We start from the raw sequence: 12,504 nt of genomic DNA, 5'->3' as shown, positions 1-12,504 counted from the left end.
TGTGATGACTCATGTATGTCATCTTGGTATCATTGATGAGTGAGCTGTATATTTATGAGAATGATGTTGTCTCGCTTGACAATCGAGATGAATCGAACAATATTTTGAAAATCTCAATCGAATCAATAAAAAAGAAAATTATTTTTATTTTTTATAACCGTGTATCCCTATAGACAACAGACTAGGCCCGTATTTGGGCTTTGCAAAGTCCATAGACCATGGTCTTGTCCAACAACAAGTCCCGGGCATGTGTAACGCTCGAACATCACATGTACTAGGTAAGTAAGGGTGTGCCCTCGCGGATGAATTAGTGTTCATACTGGGTATTGAACTCACGACCTATGGGCATTAACTGCTTATCAGTCGAAATTTACCATTGAGCCAACCCTTGATGGTTCAATAAAATTTATTAAAGTAATTGATTTTTTGTATTTTTATTTTTATAATTGAATATTTATTAGAGTCAGGCTGGAATAACATTGAGATTGACACTGTTTCACACATTGGAATGAACAGAACCATAGATGCTTCTCACTTATATCTCGATGAAAAACATCTATGGTTCTATACACATATCCATGTCAGTAATGTGTGAAACGATGTCAATTTCATGTTACTTCAGCATTTTCCTATTTATTATATGAATAAAAAATGATCATGTTAATACTAAGCATCTTCTAATCCATCTTATTTATAAAATTTATACCTAAATATATATTAATAAAAAATCGAGTTAAATAAAAAGATTATCTCATAACTAGAACAATGAGATTTGGGCCAGTTTTGAATTTGAAGACATTTTGATCATTGTTTTATAATCTCTCATGGAAAACAGTGAGTATATCACAAATTTGAAGGTTTACAGGGATATATTTAAGTTTACCATAAACTGGAGGGTACCCTTGAAATCACCCAAAATAAAAAAAGAACATTTGTACATAGCCAAATATTGAGTTTAGTCCTACATCGGACATAAACTGCCTTGCCTCTCTTCATATAAGCTCCTGGGTCTCTCCACTCATTGCCAATTGATTTTGAGTTAGGCCCCCAAATTTTTCATAGTATCAGAGTGAGTCTTTCTTTCTTCTACGTCACCCCACGTGCAGGATCGTATTGAGTTTAGTCCCACATCGGACACAAACTACCTTATCTCTCTTTCCTTATAAACTCCTGGGCCTCTCCACTCATTGCTAATTGATTTTGAGTTGGACCACTAAATTTATCATAAATCCTTCTTCTTCCACATCAAACCAAATCCAACCTCCACCAATTATCATTTCAAACGGACTTTGTTGCTCCTTCTCAGTTAAACACCCATCGCAATGGTGACACAAGCAAAGGTAGGCACATAAAAAAAATGAGTCTTCTCTTGTACCCGTCACCCATTACCTATGGGACTACTTGTCACAACAGATTTAGTCCTCGGAAAGTCCTCAGTGGTGGGCTGTAATGGTAGTACAAAAACTTGGCACGTGGACTATTGTTCCATTGATTCATAAACAAAATGTGGTTGGATGTCGTTGGGTATTCAAAGATTAAACGTCGTGCAGACGAGACTTTGAAGCGGTATAAGGCCCGCCTTGTTGCCAAGGGATACTATCAACAACCTGGCTTGGACTATACGGAAACATTTAGCCCGGTTGCTAAGCCATCTACGATTTAGATCCTCTTGGCTCTTATTATTCATTTTCAATGGCCCATCCAACAACTTGATGTCCAAAACACCTTCTTGCATGGTATCTTACAAGAAGATGTCTATATGGAACAACCTCTCGGATTTGTTGACCCGGCAAATCCACATGACACATGCAAGCTCCATAAAGCAATATATGGTTTGAAACAGAATCCACGGGCCTGGTATGATCGCTTCACGAACTTTCTACTAGAATTGGGATTCATCAGTTCTACTGTTGATTACTCATTGTTTCTTCGATCTTAAGATGGAGTCATCACTATCCTTCTTATTTACGTAAATGGCATCATTGTTATCAGAAATAACCCCTCTTATTTGTGAACTCTTATCAACAATTTGGGTACTCATTTTACCATGAAAAATGAAGCAAAGCAAGATAATCATGATATATTCTTATCACAACAAAATATACCCTTGATTTGCTTAAACGAGCATCAATGAACGGTGCTCGACCATGCAATTCTCCAGCAGCCTCTAAAGGACAATTATTAATAGACCATGGTGATCCTCTAGCTGATGTTACACATTATCATAGTCTTGTGGGCTCTCTTCAATATCTCACATTTACGCACCTGGACATAGCATTTGCAGTGAACCAAGTTTGTCAATTCATGCACCATCCAACAACGTCATATCTCATTGTTGTCAAGCGCATTCTTCGATATCTCAAAGGTACAATCACTAAAGGACTACAATATCGGCCAGGGAACCTTGATCTCCAATCTTTTTCCAACGCAGATTGGGTTGGCAATCCCAATAACTGTAGATCTACTAGTGGATTCTGTTTGTATATAGGCTCCAAATCTTGTGTCTTGGAGTGCTAAGAAACAACTGACAATTGCTCGTTCTAGCACAGAAGTTGAATACAGATCTTTAGCCCACACAGCTGCTGAATTATCTTTGGTTTGAATGCTTCTAAAAGATCTTCAATTATATATTACAAAAACACCAATCATCTGGCGTGAATAAACTAGGGCTGCAACTTGATTCGGTTTGGTTTGATTCGAGGCTAAATTAGATTCGAACTGACCTATGTCGATTCCATTAAATTAGAACTAGAACCCAAACCAAAGTTTCATTGGAGTCCAACCAGCCTTAATCGAAGTAAGGTCGGTTTGGTTCGGTTCGATTCTTTGGGTTGCCAATATTGCTTTAAAAAAAATAAAAAGGCAAGACAGAAAAGAGTGAGTCAGCAAGTAGTTTATCTGCCGCGCTTTGTCATCTCCGCCATCTCCAACGGACTTATCGAGGTCTCGTTCTCGTTCTCAAACACAAAACACACTCCTCTTCTCTAAATCTCCTTAAAAAATCCCTAATTTCTTCAATCCTCTCCACCAACAAAAGAACCCTAGAGATCAACAAAATGCAGGTCTTGATCTCTCTCTCCACCTCGTCATCCGCTATAACCAGATCCGATCGCGCACTCGAATTCTCCTCCATCAATGTTTCCAAGACTGCAAATCTTCGGTTTTGTGGTCTCAGAAGAGAGGCATTGGGTTTCTCTTCTTTGAAACAGTCTGAATCGATTCGAATTGTATCGTCGAGGCGAAGGTTTTCGAAGAAGATATCGGCTTCAGTGTCGGACAACGGGAGTACACCGAAGGGGTTTGATTATGATCTGGTTATAATTGGAGCTGGTGTTGGTGGTCATGGAGCTGCTCTTCATGCTGTTGAGAAGGTATGATGTTTAATTACATTATTTGGATCGACATATTCAAGTTTGTTAATTTGGTTTAGTTGAATTTTATATGTATTCTTATTAGATTTTGAATATTTAATTTCTGTTTGTCTGATACATAACTTTGATCTTTCTTTTTGTGTGTTTTGGATCTGAAAATTTGAACTTTTTTACCTTTTTTTTCCTTAGTTGAATTTGCAGTAAAGTGCTTGAAAGTTGAAGCTTCATCGTTTGTTAATTGGAGCTGAAATCATTAGCTTAGGTCTTCTATGCCGTAGAAACCAGAATATTGTTGAAGTAGAAGTGAAGCAGTTATTAAAGATGGAAAAATAGGTTATTTATAGTTAGCTGAAATTGTTATTTTTTGAATTGCTCCTGTTTGTTTGACTTCCATGAAATTGAAACATTTAACGTGTGTTGTAGCTTTAATATTGACCCTGTTAAATAAGTAAATCACTGAATGATTGTGGTTTTAATGTTCTGGCACATAGTGATTACTGGATACAGTTTGGATGATAAGTTAGTTATTCTTTTTTGCTTGTGAGATGCATATGAAATGAAAGAATTATTATAAAAAAAAATTGGTTGCAGGGTTTGAAAACTGCTATAATTGAGGGAGATGTAGTGGGAGGAACATGTGTGAATAGAGGCTGCGTGCCTTCTAAAGCTCTTCTAGCAGTGAGTGGTCGGATGCGTGAGCTTCAGAATGAGCATCACTTGAAGGCTTTTGGTTTACAGGTAATGGAGTAATCATGCCCTCCCTAGTTTTCACACAAGTCCAAACTTTAAGTACATGTGTTGAAAATCATGGCAGAAAGATTTTCATATTTAAAATTAAGTAATAATTGTATTATTTGTTTGCATTGCTCCGACTTATAACTTCTGATGACAGGTTTCAGCTGCTGGGTATGACAGACAAGGGGTAGCTGATCATGCAAATAATCTTGCTTCAAAAATTCGAAATAACTTGACTAATTCAATGAAATCTCTTGGTGTGGATATATTGACCGGCGTTGGCACAGTTTTGGTAAGTCATAATCAGGAATTATACGCAGCTTCTTTTCATATTCCCAAGCTACAGTTTACGTTTGTTCCTAGATTTACATTTCATTTCATGAGCTATGTGGTAATGATGATTTCATGCATGGATTTGTTTCAGGGTCCACAAAAGGTGAAATATGGAAAAGTTGGCTTCTCTGACAATGTAATTACTGCAAAGGACATAATTATTGCTACTGGTTCTGTTCCCTTTGTCCCTAAGGGCATCGAAGTTGATGGTTAGTGCGAATTTCCCACTCCCATTGTTACAAATATTTATAATATTTAGACTTTCATTTAGTTAAGCTACAGCTTAAAAAGGCAGTACACATTTGTGCTGGAAACATTTGTTCGAATTTCTCCAAGATATGACATTTTCTTAAGTTCATAATGGTGTATGTTAGTTGACATATCATGCAAATTTGAGGAATCACCAATAGCGAAGATGTTTCATTAGTATATTGCAAGACATAGCTTGGTATTAAACACAGTTACTGGGCTGAAATACCCAAAACCGGCTGTTAGAGTTGATAAGGGCTCGTATTGACGATCCTGGGTTCAAAACCCATTTGCACCTGAGTTATTGGTCTAATTGTTGGTGGCATGACCAAATATCCCAAGCTGGGAAATCCATCCAACCCACCCCCCCCCCCCGGCCCAACACACACACACACACCCCTTCTCTAAATATCAATTGCAAAATGAAAAAGGAACTAAAGCAGAAGCCACAATGGAAGGGAAAGTATTAATGTAACCAGGGAAAACAACACGATTAGTCAGACCACAATTTAACTCGGGTGGGAAGAAACATAGGACTTCTGCATAAGTTCCTCTGGAAATTTTTTCAAATACGTATTTCTTTCTTAAGTGTGGATGACTTTGGATGTCATTTTCTGGGAAATTCCTGTTTACAACTTTCTACTCCCTCTTTCCCTCCCTCAAATTATTGAATACAATTGGCTAATGCTCCGCAGGCAAGACTGTAATTACCAGTGATCATGCACTGAAGTTGGAGTCTGTTCCTGATTGGATAGCCATTGTTGGCAGTGGTTACATTGGGCTGGAGTTCAGCGATGTGTATACAGCTCTTGGAAGTGAGGTAGGTATTTTTTTATTATCATTTCTGCCAAATTTTTATATCGAATAGTGAATTATGGTTTAGGTTGGAAGCAGTAATGATTGCTAAGTAGTTCTAGTTTTGGTTTGTGGAGAAATTTCTGTTTTTCTTACCACGAGTGATTCATTTCTTACCCAGAGTGAACCAAGATGACCCTAATTCATTGCACAGGTTACTTTTATTGAAGCTCTAGATCAGCTTATGCCTGGCTTTGATCCTGAAATTGGGAAGTTGGCCCAGAGAATACTCATTAATCCACGGAAAATTGATTATCACACCGGTGTATTTGCAAGCAAGGTATTCTGTGCTTTACAAGCACTTCTTGCCCAATTTGTAGTAAGACATGCATTTCATGTTGTTGTTGTTTGTTATAGATCACTCCAGCAAAGGATGGGAAACCTGTCACTATTGAGCTTATTGATGCAAAGACGAAGGAATTGAAGGATATTTTGGAGGTAATTTCTGTATTAAACTTTATATAAAAATGCTTTTAGAAACTTCACGAATAAGTCAGCATTAAATCGCCAATTAGAGTCGCGAATTGTGGCTTTTTCAAATATAAGTGAATATTTTTCAGGAATTGAGTCTGTAGGCCAACTTGAGGGTAGCATGCACATCTTTGTTTGATCCATCAGTTAAATAGACAAAAAAGAGAAAGAAATAAAACATGGATTTGCAGCACATATAGCGCTAATGGTCAAATATAGTTCTTGAGGTTACCAATGTCTCACCTCTTTAGATGTAACAATATTGAAACTGCAGGTAGATGCTGCACTTATTGCAACTGGGAGGGCTCCATTCACAAAAGGCCTTGGCTTGGAGAATGTAAGTGTACCAAGGTATTAAGATGTTAGAAGTGCTAAAGCAGATAAAAGTTGCTACTGATTTAATAGATGGCTTGGATGATCTGCAGATCAATGTAGAAACACAACGGGGTTTTGTTCCTGTTAATGAGAGGATGCAAGTAATTGATATAGATGGCAAGCTGGTCTGTAATAAATTTCCTTGACGAATTCACAGTTTTCTATATATCTATTTCCAACTGTTACTGACGTTGAGCTTTAATTAGGTTCCTCATTTGTATTGCATCGGTGATGCAAATGGGAAAATGATGCTTGCTCATGCGGCAAGTGCACAAGGGATTTCAGGTAACATGCTTGTTGTTTGCTACTTTCTATCAACTGCATAATATTCATGTTTTTCTTTTATTGCTTCATCTGTTTGACACCTTTCATTACTCTTTGAACATAGTTGTTGAACAAGTGTGTGGGAAGGATCATGTGGTAAACCATTTGAGTATCCCAGCAGCCTGCTTCACCCATCCTGAAATCAGTATGGTGGGATTAACAGAGGTATGTTTGATACCTTTCATGCTCACTGCTCTTATGTTATTGTGCAATCAGTATAGAGATTACAGGTATTGCTCTTCTAGTCGGTGATGTACGGTTAATCCATGCAAAATGGGTTGTCACAAGCATGGTTTAAAATATCAAAATGTATCTGTATCGGTCAAGACCAATACAAAACATTGACCCCAAAACATTGAATGTTTCGGGAATGTGTCGGGTTTATATCGGCTGATACCGTATCGTTTTTTTCATTAACCGAAACATTCAATTGATATGATATTTTAAACACGATATTTTAAACCATGGTCGCAAGACTACATGATTAAAGAGTTATGTATTGTGGTAGCCCAATGCATGACTTTTACTATTCATTTTTTTTATAACAGACTGTTGTTTTTCAGGAATTTGTTAAGCAGTTGGGCCTGACATTAAGATAACAATAAAAGGTTGATTGGAAAACCTTGGATACAATTAAGTGATTCAATATAAACTCATGAGTGATGTCTACCATTCCAATAGAAGTGTAGTCATACTCTATTCAATCAATGACATCTGGTAGTTCAATTAGGGGCATTGGTAGTGGAAGATCAAAAGCTTTGTAAGTCATAGCTTCTGTCTTTCTTCTTCAGGAGTCTCAACGTTTTCCAGACTTATTATTACTAAGATCCTAGTCTGATGTCAATGTTCAATATCAGTGGAAGAGCAAAAACTTTAAAGTCATAGCTTTGATCATTCCAGGAGTCCTAATGTTTTCCCAACTTATTCTTACCTACGAGAATTACAAAGATCCTTGTAATTATTGACCTCCTGCATTAACAATTGGATTATGAACACATCTAACTGTTAGGTAGTGTGGATTAGTATGAACTCAAAGCTTAACTGAGATATCAGGAATGTGCCTGCAACTAAATAAGAGCTTTAATTGAAAGAAATGTATGTTAAGATGTGGCTATGACTTACTATGGATAACACTAGGCTGAAATCCAACCTCGGAATCTGAAGTTATTCCAGAGGATCCAAAGCTCAGACTTTCATTTTTAATTTGATTTTCTGTTACGATGAATTGTTGAAACAATAGCTGGTCCAATAGCTGCTTCAGTGGCTGCAATAGCTATAACAAAAGTCAAACCTATATATATCTGGTTATTTGAATAATATAGGATATAAATATAAAGAAAATGATTTGCATTATTATATCAAATTATTGGTGGCATTGTTTGAGTTCCACTCGATCCTGTAATTCTACCTTCCATAATAGTATAGGCTTTTGGCTGAATTCTAAGCTTTTGGTTGAATTCAAGAAAACATGAAGAAATACTTTTCTTTCTGCTACAGGCGATGTAGCAATTAAACATTTGCCATGATAGTGGGCTTTTCATACAACGGCGGCCTTATATTTTTTAATGGAAGGACTTTCTTGAAACAATATCTTTTGATTCTCCAGTTCTGACTGAATACATAAACTTTTACAGCCTCAAGCAAGGGAGAAAGCTGAAAAGGAAGGATTTGAAGTAAGTATTGCCAAGACAAGTTTTAAGGCTAACACAAAAGCCCTAGCAGAAAATGAAGGGGAGGGGCTTGCTAAGGTGATGCTACATGAACCTTGTATTCTTTATACGCTATGCATGTGCAGAAACAATAAAATGGGTGTAGCAATTATGACTACTTTTTCCCATAGTAATCTGAAAGTTGTAGAACAATATGTTGAGTGTTGTGTCATCCACCTCCACTCCCGGGTGTCACGTGCTCACGTATCATGCCCAGTTCGACCCATGACCCTCTTATATTCATAGTTACACCTTCCACGTCAGATCTGTGTTTTGGGGTAAATGGTTTGTCAACGTGGTAACAGAGCGCTGGGTTCGTATAGGTCACGGGTTCGAGTCTCCTCAAAGGAATTTTGCACCCTTATGAGTGAGAGGGAGTTTTAAGTGTCAGAACCTCCAATTAGAGGTATCACTCCTGCTCTGAAAACCTCGATGCAACTTTTCGAGAGTTGATCCTTCTTTGCACTTTGCTTAAAAAATGTTCCACCTTTACCACAAAATGAATCTCCCTGCTTCATCTTCTTCTTTTGTCACTCCTCTTCAAAGCTTTCCCACAATAAAAGAAAACTTCTTTTATCTGTCATTGGCTTTCCTTTTTCTATGACATATGAAATTCCCAACTTCGCAAATGGAAAAAAAGTGACACCTGGGGTGTATGAAAGAGTGCTCCTTACCAAATATTCTTTTTTTTTTAAATATGTATGGAAGTGTTCCTAAATTCTTACTTTGTTGTTTTCACGCAGTTGATATATAGACCTGACAATGGAGAGATTCTTGGGGTTCATATCTTTGGGTTGCATGCTGCAGACCTCATCCATGAAGCGTCCAATGCAATTGCTTTGGGGTCACGTATTCAGGTAATGCTTGTGTCCTGATACCACGATCTTTAAGCACGGAACCACTAGCCTTACATGGAACCCTTTACAGGGAACCATTACGTTAGGGCTTGTCACTGGAAACCCAGTTGGAACTTATCCCCATTAGAAGAAAATATACAGTAACTTGTGAATCTCTTTCAAGACTACCTTCGATTTTCATTTGCGCAACTTGAAAACAGTTCTATTTGTGCTTGAAAAATTCTATCTAGTTTTTTTTTGGGTTGTTCAAGTCCAGGCAATGCAATACCCTATGATAAATCTAACGGTTAGGATTAGGTGTTTTTTTTTTACTTATCTATTTTACCATCTGAGTGGTGTAACAATGGTTCAACGACGTGGGTGTGCTCCCCAGGGTCATGAGATCGAATCTCCTCACTCGTAACTTATCCCAATACTCCCATTTGTGGTGATTAAGATGTATCCACAGGGCGTAATCCCACTTCCGAAGGAGGTGGGACACCCTGTCGCATTTATTAAAAAAAGTCTATCTACTATATCCTCTTCTTTCTTCAATTATGGTTGAACCAGCTCCTCGGATGTTTTTTTTTTGGATTGATTTACTTCAACTCTGGATATTATTTATTGTCGTTTACACCATTGGCATCCTGCAGGACATGAAATTTGCTGTTCATGCACATCCAACCTTGTCAGAAGTGCTTGATGAACTATATAAATCAGCCAAGGTGTGCTTCTGATTTCCTCTATTACCTCTAATATTGCATGATTGGATTGCTTTCATTTTATGGACTTCCCATGGAGCTCATCTGATTGTAAATGCTCATCCATTACTGTCAAAAAATCCTTACGTGGATTGGGTAGTTACAATCATCCATTTGGGTCAGTTTTTGCCCGTGAAAGTGGAGCCCGCTTAATGTGGGCCTCAACCCCCTGATTCGAATATCTTCTCATACTTCAAACAACTTGCTGTTATCACATGGTTTTTCTAGCTTCATCACACTTCTCAACCATCTGAAGCATTCTATAAACGGAAGAAACCAATGCCCATTTGAGGTCAATAATGGGTTCTTTTTTCCTCTCCTTTTTTTTGTCTTTCTTCTGGGGCAGGTTTATACTAATGTTTCTAGTCCAGTCAATGAACCAGTTGCAGTCTGAGCTTCTCAAAATTTCGAATAAATTTATGGAGATGTATGGTTGTGTTAGGGGGTCAATGTGAGCAGTACATCTTCCCGTAAGAGAGCAGATCAGCACAGTACGGAAGGTAACAGCTCGACTCATCCCAATGCTTTACGATGTATCCGATCCATATTTCTAGATCTTCTGGAAAATTTTCTACTCAGTTTAGTCATCAATCCACTCAAGTAGATGCTTAGTTTAGTATTCCGTTCTGTAATCAATAGTTTTATTGATTAAATGTAAAACCGTCATTATAATATGCATTGAATCAGTTTACTAATAAAATATAGCCGCCCGTTCTTCCAAACCAGTGCTATGGTTGGTCCCCTGAACCGTCTAATTGCATTGAGTGTAACCACTATGCCCTATTGAGCTAAGCCTAGTGTATAAGGTGATTTCTACTCCACCGAGTAAAACCCAAAAGAATGTGGCTTGAGATAGTGAAAGCAAATGCATACACATACACACTTTCAATATTAGAAGATGTGACCCTGACCAGAATGAAAGAGATGAATTGGATTTAAAAGACGTGTCCCTGCTCAGGATGGAATGGATGGAAAGAATTTATTTCGCCTCTGATGATGACTAAGTTTAAACATTTTTTTTTATCAATGGGATTGAACTGTTGATCTACCACTTGGATTAGATATTGTCCCTGCTCAGAATGGAATGGATGGAAATAATTTATTTAGCCTCTGATGATGACTAACTTTAAACCTTTTTTTTTTATATCAATGGGATTGAACTGTTGATCTACCACTTGGATAAGATATTGTCCCTGCTCAGAATGGAATGGATGGAAATAATTTATTTAGCCTCTGATGTTGACTTACTTTAAACCTTTTTTTTTATATATCAATGGGATTGAACTGTTGATCTACCACTTGGATTAGATATTGACCGATCATGTTAACTAATTGATACTAAGATGTACGAACTACTATCGGCAACTTGGAGAGAAATCAACCACCTAAATCGAATTAGTTGTATCTAAACAATATCAAGCTCACATATATACACACTCGCAAAGATCAGCAGATTTAATTCGAAAATTATTCAGTAATTTTCCAAATTAATAAGACTTCAACTCTCAAGAATAAGGTGAGTTTTTTAGGTTGGGTTGAAGTTGACAAAGTCGTTTTTGGAAGAAACTGAAAAAAACATAATTTGCACAATCCACCAAAATTTTAACAGATATATCCAAATCAAATCAAATTCACCCAATCGATTAATTGTTGAATCCAAACTTGGTTAACATGGCTCAAACTCAATTTGCAACGGCTTCTTGAAACTACTCCAGCCCAAATTAGAAGAGAGATCTTGCACACAACAAAGTATGAGATGCACAAACATGCTAGACATTACAGATGGAATAATCGTTTGGTCATCATAAAGCAACCAGAGGATCCTCTTCACCCACCACTGCCATGTCTCCAATAATCATCAAAATAATGAGAAAGCATACTAATTTCAACATGAAATCGTGACCATGGTTTTAAATCTCATCCGCTATGTCTCAGTAACATCCACCACTGAGACTGATAGGCCAGTCAAATGTATCAGACGAGATTTAAAACCTCCATTCATTTTTCTCATTGTTGAATGAAACAACTCAAATCAGTCTCTTTCATGGACAAAACAAGTTTTAAAATGATGATCATTAGAGACATTGGGCTTCACAAATAACAAATACAACAAAGTCACAATATGCAGCCAACCTCCAGAATTCAATTGTTAAAGCAAATTAACAGAATCATTGCCCTAGCTCTTTATATTCTTTTTAATAAATATTTAACTTCAATGGTGAAAAAGGAGGTAAAGATGACAAGAAGAAAAAATGGCATAAAAGCGGAGAAGAAAAGAACCAAAAAAAAAAAAGCACAAAAACAAAGGCACTACTACTCTCCTACCATGCAAACCTATCCAATCTAAATAGGAAAATCTCAAAGATCCACCAAAAATCTTTGAAAACCTTATACAATAAAAATAATTAGTTAAAGAAGCTGATGAGTATATCTTGGATGAGTTAACCTACCCCTCAAAAACCCCACAATTCCTCTTCCCTGGATA

At 37.1% G+C, this 12,504-nt stretch overlaps 1 protein-coding gene across 2 annotated transcripts; it reads left to right on the top strand.

The window, feature by feature from the left end:
• The first annotated feature begins 2,862 nt into the window (after positions 1 to 2,862).
• Positions 2,863 to 10,741, top strand: LOC147402513 (dihydrolipoyl dehydrogenase 2, chloroplastic-like). Of its 2 annotated transcripts, none has more exons than XM_086444195.1 (15): positions 2,863 to 3,371; positions 3,963 to 4,109; positions 4,264 to 4,398; positions 4,531 to 4,648; positions 5,384 to 5,508; positions 5,698 to 5,823; positions 5,901 to 5,981; positions 6,289 to 6,351; positions 6,440 to 6,514; positions 6,596 to 6,674; positions 6,778 to 6,878; positions 8,348 to 8,461; positions 9,166 to 9,279; positions 9,912 to 9,983; positions 10,462 to 10,741. In XM_086444195.1, exons 1-15 carry the CDS (start codon positions 3,057 to 3,059, stop codon positions 10,621 to 10,623), a joined length of 1,827 nt encoding a protein of 608 aa, XP_086300321.1. In that variant the 5' UTR covers positions 2,863 to 3,056; the 3' UTR covers positions 10,624 to 10,741. The 2 variants fall into 2 exon arrangements, with proteins under 2 accessions (XP_086300321.1, XP_086300322.1); XM_086444196.1 differs by having other exon boundaries at positions 2,867 to 3,371; positions 10,366 to 10,693.
• Positions 10,742 to 12,504: the final 1,763 nt, after the last annotated feature.

Source organism: Akebia trifoliata, chromosome 5 (assembly GCF_017979445.1).
Source record: "Akebia trifoliata isolate Shusen 1 chromosome 5, ASM1797944v1, whole genome shotgun sequence".
In the NCBI taxonomy this organism is placed as follows: domain Eukaryota; kingdom Viridiplantae; phylum Streptophyta; class Magnoliopsida; order Ranunculales; family Lardizabalaceae; genus Akebia; species Akebia trifoliata.
This window is presented reverse-complemented; position numbering and strand designations above follow the sequence as displayed.

Coding starts and splice junctions, on each gene's coding strand:
- LOC147402513 (XM_086444195.1), top strand. CDS start 3,057: ATGCAGGTCTTGATCTCTCTCTCCACCTCGTCATCCGCTATAACCAGA. Junction 5,509..5,697: donor ATACAGCTCTTGGAAGTGAG/GTAGGTATTTTT, acceptor TTCATTGCACAG/GTTACTTTTATTGAAGCTCT. Junction 6,879..8,347: donor GTATGGTGGGATTAACAGAG/GTATGTTTGATA, acceptor AAACTTTTACAG/CCTCAAGCAAGGGAGAAAGC.